Source organism: Capricornis sumatraensis, chromosome 22 (genome assembly GCF_032405125.1).
Source record: "Capricornis sumatraensis isolate serow.1 chromosome 22, serow.2, whole genome shotgun sequence".
NCBI lineage: Eukaryota > Metazoa > Chordata > Mammalia > Artiodactyla > Bovidae > Capricornis > Capricornis sumatraensis.
This window is the reverse complement of record NC_091090.1, coordinates 29777050-29800007: the sequence shown is the minus strand read 5'-3', so window position 1 is coordinate 29800007 and position 22958 is coordinate 29777050. Positions and strand designations below refer to the sequence as shown.

Here is a 22958-nt window from a genome sequence, read left to right as displayed (position 1 = left end):
GACCTGGGTTCGATCCCTGGGTTGGGAAGATCCCCTGGAGAAGGAAGTGGCTACCTACTCCAGTATTCTTGCCTGGAGAATTCCATGGATAGAGCCTGGTGGGCTACAGTCCATGGGTTGCAGAGTCTGGACACGGCTGAGCAACTTTCACTTCACTTTCTGTTCTTTCAGAGTTTTGGCCCGGAGGGAGTCCTCCCTTCTCACCTAATGTCACACATATGTAGGGAGCCTGGAGGGGGTCCCGGTACAGACACTACAGACTGTAGCTGCCTATAAAGACTGAGATGACTCCTTTATCTGTGAGCCTTCGCTGGCTGCCTTAGGACCGTTCATTACTCTGACGTTTGAAAAAGGCTATCCAAATACATTTTCTTGAAAGAAACCTTTTATTTATGATCTTCAATGGTCAGTTTCAAACAAATTCAGAACAGGGGTTCACATTTTGAGCTTTTAGTTAAGAGACGCTACATCATGCGTGAAATAGATGCTGATCCCACGGGGGTGCCCCCCTGAAGCGTTTCGACACTGGGCTGACCGGTCAGAAGACAGCCTATGTTATGTGACAGGAGCCTGCCCTGAGGTCTGCTTGAAAAAGGGCATGATTTAAAACCTCATGTGGTTCTTCACAACATAAGTGTCCTGAAACTTAAAACAATTTCAACTTAATTTCAAAACAAACACCCCAAGAATCAACTTTCCCTTTAAATAAAAAAAAATAATCAATTTAATACTCTTCTTGAAAGAACTCTGACAATGTAAAATAAGTTCCAATTCCATATATATATATATCATATATATATACATTTATAACTTAGGTTGCTCTGTTTCTCTATATACTTTTACTCATGCAACGCGGTGGGGGCAGACGTGAGGGCTACAGCGGCCTTTCGGAGAAGGCGGTGTAGCTCCTCACCCTGGCGAACAGCAGTGGCGTGTACATCTTGTCGATTTCGAATGCTGTGACCGCAGTCTCTCCAGTAGATCTGGAAAGAGAGCCCACAGTCACGCATCACAAGGAGATTTCAGCTCATTTAAAATTCTTGTCTACATTTAGTGGGGGGGGTAGTTTAATTTTAGGCATTAGCCTTTTTTTTTCATTTTGAGTTCATCTCAGTCAATTCTAAATAAACTAGGTGCATTTTGGAAAATTCGAAAAATATTAGAAAAGTGTAAAGAAAAATCACTCATTCCCACTCAGATAGGGCCTCAACCTTGATACTGAGCTTCACTGCTGAGGTCATACTTTGCTCCTTTATACATCATGACATAAAGCATTGCCTCACATCATTAAATCTTCTTCAGAAGCCATTTTTGTGGCTGCATATTTCACTGTTTGCTTTTTACCACATTTACTTAATTCCCCCTTTGCTGGAGGATTTAGTTTTCAGTGTTTGGCAACTGTAAGTGATTTTGATATCTTTCATTATACCCTTTGAAAAGATTCCCAAGGAACAATTTCTAAGTCAAAGGCTCTAGATATTTTATGGTTCTTGTTAAAATGTATTTTAGAAAGAATTATAATCCTAGAAGAGAATTTAATGATTAAATATTTGCATAGTCAACAGCATAATTTCAGGTTGAGGGGGAAGGAGGTGATATAGTACCACAGCCTTTTATTTTTCGCCTAAAAAAAAAAAGAAAAGAAATAAACAAAAACAGAAAATTCCAGTGACTTCATAAATATCATTTGCTTGGCTCTACTTCTGGGTTTGGTTTCTTTGGGAAGAAAAAAAAGAAGAACTTCACAATTATTCAGAGAAGCAGAAAGAAGACAGGAGGACCAGTAGATAAGGGGGAGAAGCAAGAAAAAATGGTTTTTCTGTCAAGACCTCCCAGATGAGTGGGAAGAGTTACTCCTAAGGTGGAAACGTGACTGAGGAAGCCTTCAGCAACCTGACTGAGGTCGTCAGAGAGGCTGATGGAAGGCGACCGACCTCCAACCTGCCTCTCAGAACTCTGGACTCAACGGGCACACAATGACCCTCGGGCACACACCAATATTCTTTCAAACCTCACAACAGCTAACATCAGTATCTACGTGAACTGGAGTTTCACTTTCCTAATTCTTACATTTTACTCATTTCTGTACTATTCCTTTCTCACACATTCTCATCTGTTCACTCGCTGTTTCACGCTAGTAAATCCTAACTCACAGGATAAAAAGTTTAACATAGGAACCACTAATGGCTTTAAACAGGAGCCACTAATTTGGCTTTGAACACTGGTGATCATCTCAGCAGACTTCCTTTCCTAACTACAATTTACTTTAAAAATCTGTGCATAATCCCTGGGGATAAACCGAATGGAAATAAGGTGAAAAATGATGAGGCTGAAACATGGGAGAAGAAAGACGCTCTGGTGTTTCACAGCTGCCTTGGAAAGCCAATGCCTGAAGCCACACTTGTGCAGCTTAGTGGCCAGGCACCGACAGACTCATGGGGGCTGCTCTCAACTTCACAGGAGAGGTGCCCACCTACGTGTCCATGGACTCTTAGTGGGAGCTCTGGACACTTCACCTGGCCCACTTTTACTTTTCTTCAGGTTGGCTGTTTCTTCGGTTTGCAGAAGATTATACTGTGGTTTTCCTTTGTGATCGAACATTAACTGTGAGGAATCAAACCCTCCCTGAGTTCTCAGCTAGATAGGAAGGGCACATGGAATCAGTACCCTTGAGGTTTTTACGGCATTCACCTACTTGTAAGTAATGTGACAAGAGTGGTGTATCCAGATGAGTTTGTTGAAGCTCTGGTGGCCACTGGAACACAGCTGTAGCCCCACATGAAAGTTCTGATCGGCTTCTTGCACAGGGGCACGGCGAAAATACCGGTATTTATGGTCAAGTGCTTTCTGTAAGAGGGGAGATGCGTGAGCAACAGTGGGGCCTCACTTCGTGGACAGACACAGACGGACGGAGCTGCATCTATATGGAAATACCTGAGCAACGTGTTAAGTCACAGAGTTATCTGCACACAGGATAAACAGCTATACTGGTTATCAACTGCCAATGTGTATCAGTTCAGTTCAGTCGCTCAGTCGTGTCTGACTCTGTGACTCCATGGACTGCAGCATGACAGGTTTCCCTGTCCGTCACCAACTCCCAGAGCTTGCTCAAACTCATGTCCATCGAGTCAGTGATACTACCCAACCATCTCATCCTCTGTCATCCCCTTCTCCTCCTGCCTTCAATCTTTCCCAGCATCAGGGTCTTTTCCAATGAGTCAGTTCTTCTCATCAAGTGGCCAAAGTATTGGAGTTTCAGCTTCAGCATCAGTCCTTACAATGAATATTCAGGACTGATTTCCTTTAGGATTGAATGGTTGGATCTCCTTGCAGTCCAAGGGACTCTCAAAAGTCTTCTAAAACACCACAGTTTAAAAGCATCAGTTCTTCGGTGCTCAGCATTCCTTATGGTCCAACTCTCACATCCATACATGGCTACTGGAAAAACCATAGCTTTGACTAGACAAACCTTTGTGTATGAGCGTATGTGTATGAGTGCCTGGAAATACATGAGAGCCTCTAAAAACAGAAGGCTTTTGCCTCCATCACATTATCTCAATCGAGATGACAACCTTAGGTATGACATGTAACCATACGGTAGCTGTGTGACGGTTGAGGGGATGAGGACCCAGGATGGGCAGCCCAGGGTCAGTGTCGGAGATGGGAACTCAAATCCCATCCATCTCTAGGCCTAATATTTCCTTCTACTCGAAAATAGTGGGGCAGAAAGAGCACAGAGTATGACTTATCTTTTGCAATAACAGAAAACTAGTCTGCGGAGAAACAGATGTGACAAGGTTCACTGGAACCACACTTCTGTGAATGTTGCTAAAACATAAGAATGTCGACACTACATACAGTTTCACTGTGTCATAGTCTGGAGTGAAAACTGGTCATCAGCATGGGAGTGCCTAAACTCTCTTATTAGGTAACATTTTAACAGTGGGGGCCTCACAACTCCCCAGCTCTGATCTCAAGAAACTCAAGTCCATGATCACCATGATAGTAAGAATCTCTGCCCTTCAGATTGTAGCCCCTGATTCCAGGAGCCAGAGGGAGCTGCAGAAGCCATAGCCAAGGGCCACAGGACTCACAGATGAAGGACTAACTATTCCCATTGGAAGGACCGATGCTGAAGCTGAAGCTCCAATACTTTGGCCACCTGATTCAAAGAGCTGACTCATTGGAAAAGACCCGAATGCTGGGGAAGACTGAGGGCAGGAGGAGAAGCAGGTGACAGAGGATGAGATGGTTGGATGGCATCACTGACTCAATGGACATGAGTCTGAGCAAATGCCAGGAGATAGTGAAGCTTGTAGTCCACGGGGTCACAAAGAGTTGGACATGACTGAGCAACTGAACAAAAACAACAACTATTTCCATATGTGGTTGCTGGGAGTGGGACTCAACAAAAGACAAAACTTCGTTCAGAAACTATATTCATTATAAGAACAACGCAGAAATATTTATTCCAACTACCTCACAACTTCTTGGGTCCACACTGTGGTTTTTAATCAGGGTTAAAAAAATGCACATGGAGAAAAGCTGGGAAAAATCAGTCCCTTAATCTGATAAGAGAGTTTAAAATACTCTGGAATGTCATGATTCTGCCATTGTATTTGCTTGGCATTTTTTTCCTTTTGCAAGAAGAAGGAAATTATCTCACTTTAGCTTATTTCCAGTAGAAACTGAAATTCTAAAAATATCTCTGTGAAAGAATTATCCATATGAGACAATTTAGAAGGAAAATCTCCTATGATTCAAAATGAGAAAAGCCAAAAACACAGTCATATATAATCGTACTAGTTATTTCACAGGAAATCCTGGTTTTACATTTTACGTGTAAAAAACCTGGGCCAAAAAAGGAAACTTGGAGAATAAGTTGATCTGATAAAAAATAGCCACATTTTAGAAACCTTCCAGTTCTCTTCAGAGATACGCTGTTAAGTCAACGCTCATTTTGTGTAATAGTAAAAAAGAGTACATTTCATCCTTTTTAACTGAGAATGCTTGAATGATTAAATACAACACTGTAAATCAACTATACTTTAAGAAAAAAATTTTAAGAAGACTTGAATGAGCAGGATAAGGAAATTAAAAGAAAACTGCTGGTTCCACCTTGCATACTTACTTCTTCTTTTTTCTTAGTTATTACAGCAAATACTTTGGTCTGATTGTCTGTATCTTGTGACAAGCGATAATGACCCAGTAGAATTGCATCAGTTCTAAAAGTAAAAACAAAAAACACTTTAAATCTATTTATCTGTTATGTATATTTAAGTAACTGAGAAAGTAATGGGTTAGAAGTATTCACTCAATTAGCCTGAGGACAATCAGGTACGATGTGAGTAAACCTAGTTTCCAAGGGCCCAGACTTACTACTGAAGGGTGCCTTTAGGGAGAGGCCCAGGGATTGGTATTTGTTGTTGTTTGGGGCGGCGGGGGGGGGGTGGGGGTGGGGGGGGCGTGGCAGGGAGCTACACTGTGCCATCTGTGGGATTCTAGTTCCCTGACCAGGGATTGAACACAGGCTCTCAGCAGTGAAAACACCAAGTCCCAACCACAGGACTGCCAGGTAAGTCCCAGAATCAGTTATTTTTCACAAATGCCCCAGATGATTGCTTCTTTAATCATCCAGTATTAAGTTACATCATCTGCAAGCTACCACCTAAAATGCGAAGCGGACAGAAAACTACAGAGCCACTACCTGGTATTCCTGGTTCGTAAGCGCGGAACAATGGACGGGGGCTCCTCGGGGGTGGTGAGCATCATCACATGGCCATCCGGGAAGAACCTTACGTACCTGCGGGACAAGGCAGACGCCGAACACCGCACGCGAACGTGAAACGTGTCCCTATTTCCTGGTCCCCAGACCTACTCCTGCACTGCTGTGAAACCAAAAGGGAGACACCACGGGCCAAAGGACTGGCAAACATCACTGACACGAATGTGACCCGTGAGGCCGGAAGCAGAGAAACAAAGCCTTTTATTACTTTCCTTAGAGGGAGCCATGGAACTTTTAGTGTCACTCACTGAATAGAAATAAATTGGATTAAAGATTGCTCTGTTAAAGTTCTGCACGTTTCTCCTTAAAGCACTACCTAATGTCATACAAGAGTGAGGCCCAATGCTGTCTACTCCACGGTAGTCAGCACAGCCGACTTGTTCCTCGGTGACATGGATATCTGGTGAGGATGGGCCTAAATAGCAGCCCAAGGGCTCTGAAAAGACAGAAGATGAGGAGGAGCTCCAAAATACAAAGTAATTCTAGATCTGGAGGCCAAGGGGAATTCCCTGATCTATCTTAACCTGTTGGCTCTTTGACTGCAGTTCCTGTTATAAACTGGATAAAAACTCCGAGGGCCATTCTGTCTATAAATGCAAAAGCCACGCGAATTCAATGTTTGATAACTAATGCACTAACACTTGGAGAGAGAAAATTTTCACTCACTGAATTACTACAGTTGTACCTGTAATATTCCACTTGGTGCCAGGCTCTATAGAAACCATCAAGAGACTGCTCCCCTTGACGAATATAGGTGGTTTTACTGATATACACGCCTATAGAAAGAAACAGATTTTTTAAAAAGAACTTAATAAAAAACTTTTACCATCATGTAACATGTTTCCACCTTTATTTTTATTGCGGTTTCCTCTAAATATGCTGATAGTACTCAGGTCTGGTATAGAAAATGAAGACTTATGTATTTATCAAAATCAGCACAATAGATCTCTGTTGCTCTAAAGAGTTCAACTTACCATCAAATCGAACACGAGGCCTTTCCAAAAACATCTCTCTCCAGGAGGTGTACGGAACAAGCTTAATACAGCTTCTGCCCCAAACTTTCAAGCAGGCCAAACGCCATATTTCAGGGTCTCTAGGGAATAACAGCACAACATCAATATATTTAACAGGTAAGCCCTATCTGCACTCAGACAAGAGAAACATTTCTGCCAACAGGCATCTTCTCTTCAGTGACACTGGCTGCGCACCAGCCAGGCATCGTGCTGAGCACTGGGACAGACTGATGGACCGACCGCCCTGCCTTTTTACAGGGAAAGCAAGCGAAAAACAACAAAATGAGAGAAAAGTTTTAGGCAGTGTGTTCAGTGTGGGAAGAAACAAAGCTGTGTAAAGGACAAGGACAAGGGGCTGGGAAACACTCTCTTTTCCGGGCAGGTGTCTACAGTGATGAGGAAGGGCATCCTGGCAGACGCCACAGCAGGAGAGGCCCAAGGGCTGGAGTGTGGCCAGCGTGCTCAACAAGAGGCAAGGAGGATGGTGTGGCTGCGGCAAAGTGACTGGGTGAAGTGGAGACTGCATCTGTGGAGAGGTGGTTAGGGACGGGGAGGTGGAGGTTTTGCAGGTGGCAGTGGCTGTCTGAGCGAAGAGGCCACTAGACGGTTCTAAGTACAACTGATGCTTTTAAAAAATGACTCTAGTGGTCTATGGAGAATGAGCTCAAGTGTAAGAGCGGAAGTCCAGAGACCACACCGGATGCCAATGCCATAATCCAGAGCAGGCCTAACGGTGGCTTAGCCAAAATGGTACTTAGAGAAACAGTGAAATGCTCAGCCCGGAGGTAGATTTTGAAGATGGCGCCAACCCTAATCATAACAAGACTTTGTTACAGGATTACTGCAAAAAGCAAAGCAACGGACTTGATTCTAACAACACAAAATAATTTTAAATTCATCTGTAACTTGAAATAAGACACAGGAACTATTTATACAGAAGCCAGACTGCAAAAAGAGACATTCCCCAAACACACACTGCAATGTACTTTTTTTTTCTAATGAGTACTTCTGCAACCAAGTTTTATCCTACCCCTGAAGATCTGTTTTAATTCCCTTTTTACAATGTTTTCTGATGTATAATTAAAAGAAAAATTAATGGAATAACTAGAGAGCTTGACAGGTACTTGTTAAATAGAAATACACACAGGACTATCAAAAAACAAGGCCTTCAAGCAATTCAAATGTTTTACCCAAAAGACAGGACTTCAACTGAAATTAGGTTATTTTAAAACAATGCATCTGAATTTTAAGAACCAAAATTATAAAAAGTTCTAGGGATTTCTCGGTGATCCAGTGGCTAAGACTCTGAGCTCTCAATGCAGGGGGCCCAGGATCGATCCCTGGTCAGGGAACTAGATCCCACACGCCACAACCAAAGTTCCTGAGCGCCACAACTAACACCTGGCATGGCCAAATAAATATCTAAAAAATGTTCTAGATGCTAAGGATAAAGTATATATTTTTATATAAGGCACTCGGCCCTCATAAAAGATTACCTGTCTTAAATGTTACACTCAACTACAATTATTCTTCACAAAAGTACAGGATAACTTTTCCCCAGTTTTATTGAAAAATATTTGACATACATCACTGTAAAAATTTAAGGTATATAGCATGATGGTTTGATTAACATCTTTTGTGAAATAAACCACCATAGGTTTAGTGAACATCCATCATCTCATAGAGCTACAGTGAAAAGAAAAGGTCTCCTGTGATCACAACTCTTAGGGTCCACTCTCTTAACAACCCTCTATCATAGAGTCATGGTAACCATAGCCACCAGGCTGTACATCACATCCCTAGTACTTACCTTCAAAGGAAGCTTGTACCTTTTAACCATCCTCCTCTAATCCCTATTCCCTCACCCCTGGTAGCCACAAATCCACAAATTCTCTTTTTCTATGTAGATTACTATATGTAAGATCACATAGTATTTGTCTTTCTCTGTCTGACTTAATTTCACTTAACATAATGCCTTAGAAGTCTATCCATGACCATAAATGGCAGGATTTCTCCATTTTTAAGGCTCAATAATATTCCATTGTTTATATATGTGGATCTTCTTTATCCATTCATCCATCCATGCACACTTTGGTTGTTTCCAAGTCTTGGTTACTATAAATAATGTTTCTATGAATAAGAGGTGCAGATGCCTTTCAGAATTAGTGTTTTCATTTCCTTTTTTATATATACTCAAAAGTGGAATTGCTGGCTCACATGGTAAACCTATTTTTAATTTTTTGAGGAACTTCCATACTGTTTCCCATAGTAGCTATACCAACTTACAATCCCACCAACATCCACATTTATCTCTTGTCTTTTGAATGATGGCCATTCAAACAGGCGTGAACTAATATCTCACGATGGTTTTGATTTGCATTTCCCTAATGACTAATGATGTTGAGCAACTTTTCGTATACCTGCTGGCCATGGAATATCTTTTTTTGAAAAAACATCTAAGGTCTTTTGTCTATTTTTTAATTAGGCTCCTTGGGGATTTTTGCAACTGTTGTATGAGTTCTTTATATGCTTTGGATATGAATCCCCATCAGATATCTGGTTTGAAAATATTTTTTCCCAGTTCACTGGTTACTTTTTCATGGTTTTCACCACAGCCAGAGCTGCTCAAAAAAAAAAAAAAAAAAATTAAATACCTGGCACAGATATAGAATCCTCTGCACACCTGTGACAACTGCTCTAATGATCTGAGGTCCAGGTCGCTGGACACCACCCAACGGAAGACGTACATCAGGACCTCCATCGGCAATGCTGCAAAGGAAACCATCCTCAGTGACTCTCCTTCTCTCCTTCCTACCTGTCACTTGACTGTCACATTCTCAGTGCGGATATTTTTATTCCTAAAATTTTATAAACCACCCTTCAGATTGTCTCAAAGCTGAGAAGTGTATTTAACTACCTAAAACAAATAATGGCTTCTAACATCAAGACACAAATATCTTTGTCTTTTCAATATAGAACATCTCTGAAGCTACTTTCCTCTTTCCCATGGAAGATCATTTCATTGTCAAGATATATAAAAATGCTAGAAAAAATAATCTAGTATGTATACATATGTATGAGCTGCACTGCATATGCTAACATTAAAAAATTATTTTCATCTCCTTGAAAATTTTCAATTGTCCTCCTTTGAAAAGTTCCCATAGCTAATTAAACAACACTCAACACATGAAAAGAAAGAGAAAACATTCATTTTTAAACACTCAGCCTGTTTCAGGACTACTGTCCAACTTGGCTGAAGTGCCTGAAGATACCAGCATTTCTCCAGTTTTCTTAGGGCTGCCCCACTAACTCAAGATATTCACCCTCTTAGACCATCACCGTAAAGAGGACGGCATCCTCGATCAACTACACTACAAATTCCACTCTACCTCAGACCTTGAGAAGCTTCTTTGTCTACACAAATTAATTATAATTAGACTCCCCACTATCCTTGGAACTAAAGCAGCTGTATGACAGTTATCTGACCTTATAAGTTTGGAAAACTTAAATCTAAGGAAAAGTATTTCTGAGTTACAAGGAGCATGAAGTCACACCTGATATATGGGTCTGACTGCTCTCGAGTTCAGGCTGACACAGTTTGAGCACAGACTCCTGAAACGTGAGCTGCTGTTGGAAGTAGGACAGGAGGTCTGCCATCTTGCTGTCATCATCAGTATCTTCAATGCTAAGAAGAGAAGGGAGGTGAATAAACCCAGTGCCCCAGTCTATACAACACAGCTTTGAAATTGATTTTTGACAGTACTTTCAAATTTGCTTTAGAAAAAGTCATCTAAAAGCAAACTTCTTACTACTCTTTTTCAAAAATATGGTTAAAAAAAAAAAATGGTAAAAGTTTACCCTGCCCTGCAAAGGGATACCATACCAACTTTTTGAAGAAAAAAGCTTCAGCAATTTTAATTCCCACAGAGGAAGAATTAAAAATTCTGGATATAGGTGTTGAGATTTAATTAATTAGTTTTATGATAAGGTAGAGATTTCATGAATTAGTAAAAAAGATAATTTCAAATGATTTTTTAAAAATCATATGTAAATATATCCTTTTAAGTGACCATAATCCATTCTAATTGAATAAAAATAACATATACAGATGTCATCTGAGGTACTTACTTACCAGGAAGGCTTTCTAATATATGTACCTTATAACCCTTCCTTTAGAGGAAAATAAATAATTTTAAAAAGCAGGGTCCATGAGTAATCGATCAACATAAACAAATGTGTAGTTAAGAGTTCTAGAAAAATATCTAGCTTTCCAGTTTTGCTGAGGGTAACATTAAAAATGATCAGACTTACAAAAAAGCTGGATGAGGATGAAGTTAGAAAACCAGGAAGGGCTTATTAAAAGACAACAAAATGGACATGTGGCTGAGGCTGGAGGGACTGCAGGGCTCTGCTACCAGCTCTTTACAGGAGGCAAAAAACCAGCAGAGGCTTGTAGGGCCTATTAGGTCTGATAAGAAACAACTTATTTTGAAAGAATTTTTAGAATATCTGGGTCTGTATGACAGGATATGAGAGAAAGAAATGCTGTTTTAATGTTTTAATACAACCTTTCTTAACAGCACCTGGCATCTATTTATAAAACTGGCTAAGACCTGGGTCTAAATGACTCTCCCTAAATTTAAAGAAGGTTTAAAAAACCTTGAACAAGTCTTTTTGAGTATGAACCACCTCATGTTGTTAAATCTAATTTGGTGAACAATTATTATTAGCACCAAAGTTCAAACAGGCAACAAATGCTGACTTCAATGGGATATTTTTAATATGGCTTAGTCAAAGCTTAAGTGTTAATACTACAAGCAGTTAAAAAAGGCAGTCAGCATAAGTTATCGATAAAGGTAACTTCTTAACCGTTTCATGCCAGAGGTAACGTAAGACTGACTGATATAATACCTTATTACAAAAATTCTACTTTTCTAGGTTTCTTTTATGAGCAACTTCAAAGTATTGGCTTAAAAATATGTTAATTTACTCCTTTCAGTAATTACTGCTATCATTACAAGAAAAAAGAAAGAAAAAACTCTTTCATCACCTTATTTTTGTTATATGTTTAAAATGTGCATTTCTATATTTTAATCTTAAAATTTCCCTAATTAAAAAATTTCTACAACTTTATAAACAAGTCTTCATACTAAAGCATACCTGGCCCTTGTGCTTTTAAAGAGATATTAGTCTTAACAATATTCTATCTACAACCAAGTCTGACTAGAGTCTAGCATTTTCCTAATAAAAAATCTTTTTAAAAGGTTTCAAACAGATACAAAAGGAGAAAGACTAGTGTAATAAAACCCCGTGTACCCAATTTCAACCATTATTAACCTTTTTCAGCTTTAGCCTGATTACATTTTAATCATTTGACTTTATAGATTTCAGAAAGTTAAAACATGTCCATTAATTTATTCTTTTCAGTAATCACTGCTTTTATTAAAAGAAAAAAAACCCTCTTATTACCTTATTTTTGTTATATCTGTTTAAAATGTGCATTTCTATACTTTAATCTTAAAATTTCCCTAATTAAAAAATGTCTACAACTTTACAAACAAGTCTTCATACTAAAGACTATGAAACTTAACAGAATTAGCACTGTCTTCTTATCACACTAAGAGTCAACAGGGCAAAGACGCTTAACTTTAACAAATTCTATATATTACTGTCTATCAAATTATATACGCACTAGCTGTTTCCAACGCCATCACCATCTGGAGACCGGGTATAAGTAATCTTGAACTCTATATCAGGTACAAGTTGCATAGCCCTACGATAAAACTTGATGGCTAAAAGAAGAAATAAAGCTAAATTAGCTATGACCATACATTTTTGTCATTTCCTTTGATTACGCTAACTGTGGTTTAATTTGGTAACTTTCTTTACAAACAGCCAAATTCCCCTTTTCTACATGCAACATGAGCAGTGAACAAACCCATTTTCAAATCCTACTAGTTCAGAAATAGTCTTTTTCTGAAGCACTCACATTACAGAAACTTAAGATGTTGCATTTTACCCTTTTAGCCCATCTTTTTCCTCAGCCTCTCACATATTGTCAGAAGTGATTTTATATGTAGTTGTCTTTCTCTGGGCTTTGAAAATGCCACTGCTGTAGCCCCAGCAAAAACAACTTTAAGCAAACTACTTTCTGGTGTGTGGAGCTTAGGAAAATCAAATGCTTCCTCCTGAGTAGGATAAGGTTTTTTGTTTTTTTTTTAATTTATCCTTCAACTCCATCTTCTTTTACTCCAGCTGCCTGTTATTTAGCTAAATAACCTATAAAACTTGTTTTTAAATAAATCTCCTGGCCAGGTGGTTTAGAACTAGACCAGTGAGAAATCATATAACTTGGGGCTGCAGAAGTTGATTAGTTCTTTTCCCTCAGACCAATCCCATTCATTTCATCCACTCTGCCGTGTTCTGCCACTTGGAGTGAGTTACTGTACACTACACAGAGATAGGGCTCTCATAGGCTAATAAAGACTGAGGAGGGATGTCATCATTTGGGCCCTTTTCATATGTCAGAGTGAAAACACCACTAGAAGAAACTTGCAAATAAATGCAACAATTTTGAAAATGTTATCTGGGGGGCATTTTCCAATGACTCAAGCACTAGCATTTTTTCCATGCCCCAATTAATAGCTTTTCTATCACAAAATGAAAGCCTAATTATAAACCTAATCTGGTAAACAGCCTCATCTCTTGGTTTACTTACATATTTCTACAGACCCAACAAAACAGACAATAAAGGCTGACGGGTATTCCTTTTTGTATAATGTAAATTAAAATTGAGAAAAAATGTACACGTTCCTCAACCTGTCCTGTATATTCTCCTGCTCTGAAGAAACACTTACCTATAAAATAAGCATATCCCATTTTTCACTGAGTAACAATATTTTTAAGACTTTAATAATTAATAAATGTTAAACTCTAAATTAGAAAAGGTTATTTTACTCATTCTACCCATATGACAATGTTTCTTAGCAATATTTTTTGGAAAGAGATGGGTTACATAAAAGTACAATTTTTATTTTTCATGCCTTAAAAAAAATCTCAAATTTAGAGACTGATATTCCAGTTTTTTAAAAAACTGGTCAGTAACAAAGAGCAAATATATCCCAGTTTTTAAAAAAACTGGTCAGTAACGAAGAGATGTTATTCAGAAATGTCATGACAAGATGACCCGGGGTCTGAATTTTTTACCTTCATAAAGAGCTCCATTTTGTTCTTCTTCTACTGCTTTTAGGAAGAGTTCTCGAGCCTATAAAAACAGTGGAAAACAATATTTGAAAATCTGTATTAAAAAATGAGTTTGAGTGGTGTACGGATGGCCTTTTCAACAATCATGCTACAGCAGTTACATATCTACTAGCAAAACAGTGAATTTCAACCTCAACTTCACAGCTTACAGAAAAAAGTAACTCAAAAATGGATCAAGGCCTCAAAAGTAAAACTTTAAAAACCTTTAGAAAGAAAAAAAAAACCTGGGAGACTTGGGCGAGGAGTTCTTATACTTGACACCAAAAGCACAGTCCATAAAAGGAAAAGTTGATAAATTGAACCTCATCAAAATTAAAAACTTTTGCTCTGTGATGCTCTCTTAAGAAAATGAAAAGACAAGCTACAAAGTGAAAGAACTTACAAGCCACATATTCAACAAAGGACTTGTATTTGGCATGCATAAAGAACTCTTAAAATTCAACAGTAAAAACATGAGCAAATCTGATTAGAAAGGTCATTTTTTCACAGAGGGGCCTATAAAGATGGGAAACAGCACATGAAAAGTTTTGTACATCATTAGCCATTAGGGAGACACAAGGACCTATCAGAAAGGCTAATATTAAAAAGTAATGACACCACCAAGGGTGATGGGGATGCGGAGACACTGAGTCACTCATACACGGCTGGAGGGAACACAAAATGGTGCAGAAGCCCAGGAAAACAGAGTGCAGCTTCTTTTCACCAAATAGGCACTTTCCACAAAACTCAGCAACTGCACTTACCAGGCCACAGGTGAAAACGTATGTTCATGCAAAAACCCGCCCATGAATATTCATAGTGGCTCCAGGAAGAGCAGCCCCTGGCTGGAAACCCACGGGTCCCTCAACAGGTGAGGGGGTCCCTCAAAGTGGGGTATGTACAGACCATGCAACACGACTGAGCAGTAACAAAGTGGCAAGCTACTGACACACACAACTGGGAGGGACCGCAAAGGAACTACACATTTTCTTGAATATCATATGACTATTACAGAAATAGAGGCCAGAGTAGAGGTTGCCAGGGGTTAGGAAGGGCTGTGGGGGAGGTGAGGAAGAGAGCATATAACTAAGGAGGTAGGGAAAGGGGGCCTTCTATACCTTGATTTTGATGGTAGCTACATAAAGCAACATGTGTAATAAAAGTTGCAGAGAACTATTTATATACACTCCCACAGTCAAGTGCCTGGAAATCTGAATAAGCTCTGGATTGTACCAAGGTTCTATCTACTTCCAGTAAGTCTAGCTGAGGAAGGCATCATCGTCAAGGGAGGATGGGAGGCGTGCATGAGACTCTCCTGGGTCATGAACCTGTATGTCCAAACTAAACTGAAATAAAGCAAATATGGATGTCTTTTGTTGTCACGGTAATGTTGATTATTTAATGGCAAATTTTTGTAAATGAAAACTTGGGTCTAAGGGTGTGACGATGGCAGCCCCTGTGGAGTACCAGGATATAGTAATCCCCCCACATCCCTGGGCTCAGCATTCTCAGGCTCAACCATCTGCAGATCAGAAATGTTTGAAAAGAATTCCAGAAAGTTTTGAAAAGCAAGACTTGAATTTGCTGCATACTAGCAACTATTTATGTAGCACTGACATTGTACTTGTAACTATTTACAGAGCATTTACATTGCACTGGGTATTACAAGTAAGCTAGAAAGGATTTAACATATACTAGAGGATTTACAAGCTTACACACAAACACTACACTGTATCATACAAGGAAGGTGAGCAACCAAGGACACAGAGGGACCAACGTGGTGAAATCTGAAACGGCGGGCTGTGTGTGCTTTGTGTGATCAAGTATGAGAAAGAGGTGAACCACTAGAAAGCATCTGAAATTTTCCAGGATAAGGAAGTGATCACTGCATCACTAAATTTATTCAATTCAAAATATAACCAAATACTACATTAAGGCCTTTGGGAAGGTGTTAGCATTTGTACAAAGTTTTCCTCTTTGGGGCTTCTATGAATAAATTCAAAGGAATCTATCTTTTAGAGACCAGATGAATCTCAGGGGTGTATGCATTACTAAAGAGTCCCAGCAAGACTGTGTACCTGTAGCAAAGGAGGACTAACATATCATCCAAAGACCTACAAGAAGTCCTGAGGGATGGAGACACTGGCACACGTGTCGACATCTTTCCATGTACAACGCCCATAACACTCACCTTTTCTTCTTTCGCCAGCTCCTGCTTTCCTCTGGTGTCCGCTGCTCTCAGCAAAGAGCCTCGCGCTGCTCTGCACGGTCGAGATTCTAAATTGCCTGAGCCGCCACCCGGGGCAAGTTCAAACATCCACTGAGCTCGGAACCTCTGGAGTTGTGCCTAGGACAGGGAGAAGGATGCCTTAGGACCTGCCGAGGAAGAGGAGCTCACCTCTGGAACAATCTGTCAATAGTCCAACACCAATGTCCACACACATACATATTCTTGGATGAGAAAACACGGTCTTTAAATTACTACCACTAAATACTTGTTCTCTTCCAAGATAATTTTTGCTTAAGACTTTGAAAAAAAATAGTGAAAGTTTGCTAAAATAAGATTTTCTATACAGGAGAAATCTAATGGTACAGGGAAATCAAATTTTAACTGGAATTGAAAATATAGGCCATCACTTAGAGTCTAAACTTAGATGTTTTCAAGCTTTCTACTTGGAATACATCATCTCAAAATTCTGTGGGTAAGCCTCAACTCTGTAATAACCATTCTTTTTTTAAGAAATTATTTTTTTCTAAATATGCATCATTAAAAAATTTTTTTAATATAGAATAAGTGAAGCCTTCCAGTGTGGTGGGCTCTGGTGTGCTGCCCAGATACCCATCTCCACATCTGGAACTGTTGGCTATGCTACCAGAAAACAGCCCTCAGCTGTCTGCCCTGTGGTTAAGGCCTCAGCAAGACCACACCTTCTTCCCAGGTGGGCCCCACCCAAGGACTAATCAATAAAAGTGATCAGTGACTGATAAAATTCTTTTTGTGGCTGATTATCTCTTCAAATGTTTAATTAATAAATGTTTAATATATTAATTATATATTATATATATTATAAATTAATTATATAGTTTGTCCATTAGTTGTCCATTTTCATCTATCTTATATTCTTACTAATTTTTAAGGATATTATATCTACATGAGAGATATCAACCCTCTCTCTCTACATGGTAAATAGTTTTTCCAGCTAATTATTTCTCTTGATTTATAAGATCTTTTGCTATACCTAGGTCTCAAACTTTTAGATGGTCAAATCTGTCAGTTTTTTTAAGGTGATGGGTGTTACTCATGCTTATGCCTTGAACACTTTAAATCCATATACTGAATGACATAGTAGCCACTGATATTCCTTTTTACAGGAAAAGAAATCCATAACATAGTTATAAATTGAAGCATTTCAAAAACCAGTATGAAAATACAGCTGCAGTCAATGCAAATAAGGACCTAAGAATCTTCGTAATTATGACCAACTCCTGCTTATGTACGGAAACCAACAGAATAAGAACTGAAGCACAAATGAAGAAACATACCTGCAAATCCGTCTCAGCAGGGCTTTCGTTTTCATCATCATCATCTCCTTCCTTGACAGCTTCGGAACGACAATCTTCCTCAGCTTCTGCCTAAGGAGAAGGGAAACAAACAAAGCTGAAGAACATGCAAGACACCAGTTTCCCTGGGTAACCTACACTGCCTACTGAGCTACCTGCCCAGTGAAACACATAGATGTCCCTCTCTTGATAAATTCTTCACAGATGAGGAAAATTATTCCAGTTGGAAAAATCTGGTACTTTAACTTTTCAATACTGTAGAACAAACTACTTCACTGGTCTCCAGCTTAAAATGTTTGGTAGTTGGTTAAAAAGAACACTTTGTTTCAGATTTGTTTCAGAAAGTAAGTTAGTGGCAGTACAGAGTTCAACAAACAGCTTTTGTTTCATGGATCATTTAAAAGAGGATATATAGCCCTCCAATATTTTGATCATCTGAGGCAAAGAGCCAACTCATTGGAAAAGACCCTGATGCTGGGAAAGATTGAGGGCAGAAGAAGAAGAGGGCATTAGAGGATGAGACGGCTGGATGGCATCACTGACGCAATGGGCATGAACTTGGGCAAACTCCAGGAGATGGTGAAGGACAGGGAGGCCTGGCATGCTGCTGTCCATGGGGTCGCGAAGAGTCAGACACCACTGGGTGACTGCACAACAACATATAGCCCATATATGATTGTCCTTTCTTTATACAAATGGGAATGTTATTAATGTGTGAATGACTCTGTTAATATTTTAAATGTACTAGAAAAACTTATTAAAATCAAAGACATGTTAACAGTGAAGGTTTTTTATAAAGAAGACCCTTCCTTTTTTAAGAAATAAATCCAGGTTTATTATATATTGGATTGACTTAAAGTGGAATAAAGGGCTGGAATTACTGTGCCTGGCTTAGGACTTAATAGAGGCCCCAGGTCAGTATCCTTCCATTTATCCTTTTAGTCTCTATAAACGTTTGCTAAATAAAACTGAATCCTACCTTCCACTGAAAATGAAATGCTGCCCAGGTGCAGTCTGTTACCTAACACACCTCTTAGCAAATAAGACTTGCTCAACACTTTAAGTGTTCAATCCTATAAAGAAATGCCGCAATCAGGGAAGTGATCTAGAAAGTTAGTTATAAATAAAAATAATACAATCTACTTAATGTTACTCATTTCAAACACAGTAAGTTTTACAGTTGACAGTTTGGGTTCTAATTTGCTCCTGGGACTAAGATGTTTGTATTAGCACCTATCTTTAAGCACAGCAACGAGATACACTTGTACTACTTCACAGCACAACACAAACAAGCCTGGCTTCCCATCTTATCTCTTGCAAGCAGAACTTACCACAGAGGGGCCTGTAAGAGGTGAACTAGTTAATATATGCTAAAGTGTTTGGCACTCTGGGAAGGCTGAGTTGGTGAAGAAATAAACGAGAAAGGCTAGAGACTCAGATGAACTTCCAGAAAACTGGAAAATATAAGTATTGTCAAATACTTTTTTTTTTTTTTTGGTCTCTTTAAGCTGAGAACTTGCTCAGTCGTGTCCGACTCTTTGCGATCCCATGGACTGTAGTCTACCAGGCTTCTCTGTCCATGGGATTTTCCAGGCAAGAGTACTAGAGTGGGTTGCCATTTCATTCTCCAGGGGATCTTTCTGACCCAGGGATCAAACCCAGGTTTCCTGCATTGCAGGCAGACACTTTACCCTCTGAGCCACCAGGGAAGCCCCTTACTAAGAACATCGCTAATGCAAATTACACAATAAAAGAGTTTGAATTTATAGATCTAACAAGTGTATTTCTCTACCAAATAAGGGTCTGCTTTATTACTGTAAACTTTTAGGACAGCTAATGGAAGGGGACCTTAGTCCCTGGTGTATCTCAGTAATTCAGCCTCCACCTCCCACCCCAACAGTCCTCCCAAACTGCCCTCAAGAGCTCCCCCTGCTCTCTCTCCTGCCACCCCTCACCCAATTTTTGCACGTTACTTCTCTCAGCGTCTGGAATGCCAGTGTCCTCTTCCTCCCACTTGGCAACTGCTGCTCATCCTTCAAGACTCAGCTCAAGGACTATCCCAGTAGGAAACATTTTCTGATCCCTTTACTTGCCTCTTTTGTTTTCCCATTACACTTGTGCTGGTATCACAGCACTGAAGAATTTTGTTGAGATTTCATCTCTTTCACTAGAATTAGTGCACTGGCAACAAGATCTGGGGTCTGGCACTATGCCAAGCTGATAAGTGCTCGAAATATTGGCGGAATTAACAAATAAAATGCCATGAAAATATATAATGCATATCTCAAGGATGAGGTAAGGAGACAGGAAATGGATAATACAGACAGCATCTTTCTTCTTCCCTGAGTTGTGTTATTATAGAGCTCTAATCCACTGTGACTTTGATTTTGACAGTACGATGACAAAAACAAATCAAATTTGGGGTTTTACTGCATTTTTCAACTCAAATACCACTTGAAATAAGTAGGTCTTCAGCTATCACGCAGAGATTTTCACTTTGTTTTACATAATTGAGTTTGACCTAACACCACTTTTCACCAGAGTAGCTCATGTGTTCATCATTTTACTGTTTCACAGATGGGGTTAATACCCAAAGTTAAGTGCTTAATCCTGGTCAGGGAACTCTCTCTAAAAGTTTAGAAGCAGAGTTAATTAGTGTTTTTTACTCTCCAAATTGACTTCATAAACTCATTCAACCATTCATACATTCATAAACACTTGGGTGTTTACTATAAACTAATGAGTTTGGCATCATTTCACTCTTGAAGATTCAACTTGGCCAGAGATTAGTTTCTCGCATCGACAATTTATTGGAACCCAAAGCAAAGTAGCATGGGGCAGAGACTACCTGTGCCAGCACGCAATAGCTCCATGGAACCTGCTTTGTCAATTTCTGGAGCTTTTCAGTCTCTCCACTTGGACCACTCGGGCTTCCATGGCCCTGAAATGCGACAGAATCCCTCAAACCGCCAGCCAAAACCCTGCCCCAGGCACCGCCGCGTCCTGGGACAAGTGCGTCCTAAACTCAAGACGCCTTAAAAGGCTAGAACGGCGGCTCCCTGGGCAGGTTTTGTTTCTGGTGTTTTGCGGGGAGGGGCGGCGATCAACAAGTGTCTCCACTTGCCAAAGCTCCCAGATTTCAGATACTGCGACGGCTCACCTTAATCTATGTTCGCTGCTTTTAATAAGGCAAGAGATTGGTTCAATGTCCTCATCAGGCCGAAGAGAGGCATTTTTCTCGGCCGTCCAGCAATCCCTCTCTGCTAACCTGGAGCCCCCACCGGTGTGTGTGTGGCGGGGGGTGGCGGGAGTCTCCGCAGAAGTAACTCCGGGGATCCAGCAAGGCTGGCACCATCCTCTCCCTCAGGCCAGGACCCCAGGATGGTGGTAGCCTTGCAGACCCCACCCCTCGCAGGTTCCTCCTCCCCACTTCCCTGGGGCTCCCCGCAGGCCCGGGTCCTCCCGTCCGCCGCCCGCCGAGCCCCTCGGCGCTTTACCATGCTGGCTAGCCGGCCGGCCGCGGCCGAGGGGCTCTCGGCGCCCCCTCGGCACCGCCCCCGCGAGGAGGTGCGCTGGGAGTCCGGTGTCTACTCCTGCCGTCTGCTGCAGCGGGGCTTAGCAGAGTTCTCGGTCGGAGAAGCGCACCAGGCATCTGCAGTAACTGCGGGCCCGGCGTACGGCAGCCATCTTCGCGGGGCAGAGGGCCAGATCGTGGCGCGCTGGGCGGCGGCCGGGGACTCGCGGAGCGCAGGGACGCCGGGGGCCCGCCGAGGCCAAGGACTCTGCGCGAACTGGAGTGCCGGCCCTGCTGGAAATCCCGGACGCCGCAGCGGAGCTGCTCGTCTGCTGCGGAAACCTGCGCCGGCGCGGCGAGCATGCGCACTGCCGACCCGCCGTCACAGGGCTCCGCGGCCCCCTCGCTGCCCGGTGGAGGGTGGGGGACATTCGCTTGGTTTGCGCGCGAGGCACAGCCCGGGTTAGGTCATCGGGTGTCCGAAGGCCAAACTCGACCTAGTGTTCGGCTCAGAGAACTTATGTAAACTTGCTGCTGCTGCTGCTAAGTCGCTTCAGTCGTGTCCGACTCTATGCGACCCCATAGACGGCAGCCCAGCATGCTCCCCCGTCCCTGGGATTCTCCAGGCAATAAGACTGGAGTGGGTTGCCATTTCCTTCTCCAGTGCGTGAAAGTGAAGTCGCTCAGTCGTGTCCGACTCTTAGCGACCCCATAGATTGTAACCCATCAGGCTCCTCCATCCGTGGGATTTTCCAGGCAAGAGTACTGGAGTGGGGTGCTCAAACTTCGAGTTTAAGACCCTCAGGCAAGCGGTCCTAAGGCATCGAATTGGGTGTTCGGGATGGTCGCTACATGGTTCTCGGCGACAGTGGCTAGAATCCCAATCCAGGACTGCAAGGAAACAGTGGAATTCCGCTATCGTAAGGCTGTCATAATTACTAAGCTTCTCAAAAACACGGTTCTGGAGGTTGAGAAAAAGAGGCGCTCAGGAAAAAAGCAGGAGAGAAAACTTAGCCCCCACCCCTCGCAACGCACGTCGCACTGCAAACCCCATCATGCAACGCGAGGAAGACGCCGGGGCTCTACAGTCCCGATAGACTGAGGCGACGGCTCCGGTGGCACACTGGGATTTGTAGTCAGCCGTTCACGTAGAGCGCCTGTAGTCACACGCTATTCTGGCTCCGCCTCTTAAAGCCCAAACAGGGGATTTCACTTCCGCAGAAGGCATTCCGGTTTGGCTGGCGGTATATTACTTTCCAACACTTAACATTGTTTTAAATACTGACTTTGGCATGCTATGTGTAAACCTAGCCTTGGAGCGTCTTACCTTCTTTCAGCGAATATTTATGGAGTTTCTGAGGTTTCTACTAGGTGTGGGTTACTAGCAGTCACCAGGTTTCCAAGACCCTACTCGTGACTGCACGAATTCACAAGTTTAAATCTCTTATCCGTTATTTTGTTATGTTTATTTAGATCTTAGTAATGCAGTACATTTTTCTGCAGAAAAACAGAGGCAAAAGAAAGTGAGGGGTGCAGAATGGTGAGCTACATTATGGAAGCCCCAACTACTATCTTTTAATATTAGGATCCATCGTTCTGATGGGTATGTTTTCATTTGCCTAAGTCAGCTACCTGTAAAAAGTACATTCTTACTTAAGGGAGTCTAAAAATTTACCAGTTTGTAGTTTTTAAAGGAGACTCTAGGGCTTAGGTCTTTTAATGATGATTTTCCACCCCATGACCTCTTTTAAATCATATTTTGAAATTAAAATGGGAGAAAGACTAGATGTAGTCAAGAAGTAGAAGGAAATGCTATATGTGATTCATGAATACAAAAGATCGG

General features: G+C 41.2%; 1 protein-coding gene across 1 annotated transcript; it reads right to left on the bottom strand.

The window, feature by feature from the left end:
• Positions 1-420: 420 nt before the first annotated feature.
• On the bottom strand, positions 421-21409 carry FBXO9 (F-box protein 9). Its single transcript, XM_068960528.1, has 13 exons — positions 21099-21409; positions 17584-17673; positions 16232-16387; positions 14005-14062; positions 12491-12590; positions 10353-10483; positions 9453-9567; positions 6760-6878; positions 6471-6561; positions 5708-5803; positions 5132-5225; positions 2696-2847; positions 421-983 (listed from the first exon to the last, which is right to left on the bottom strand). Exons 1-13 carry the CDS (start codon positions 21099-21101, stop codon positions 875-877), a joined length of 1314 nt encoding a protein of 437 aa, XP_068816629.1. The 5' UTR covers positions 21102-21409; the 3' UTR covers positions 421-874.
• Positions 21410-22958: the final 1549 nt, after the last annotated feature.

Coding starts and splice junctions, on each gene's coding strand:
- FBXO9 (XM_068960528.1), bottom strand. Junction 5,804..6,470: donor CACCAAGTGGAATATTACAG/GTACAACTGTAG, acceptor CTTGTCCCGCAG/GTACGTAAGGTTCTTCCCGG. Junction 5,226..5,707: donor TTACGAACCAGGAATACCAG/GTAGTGGCTCTG, acceptor TTTTACTTTTAG/AACTGATGCAATTCTACTGG.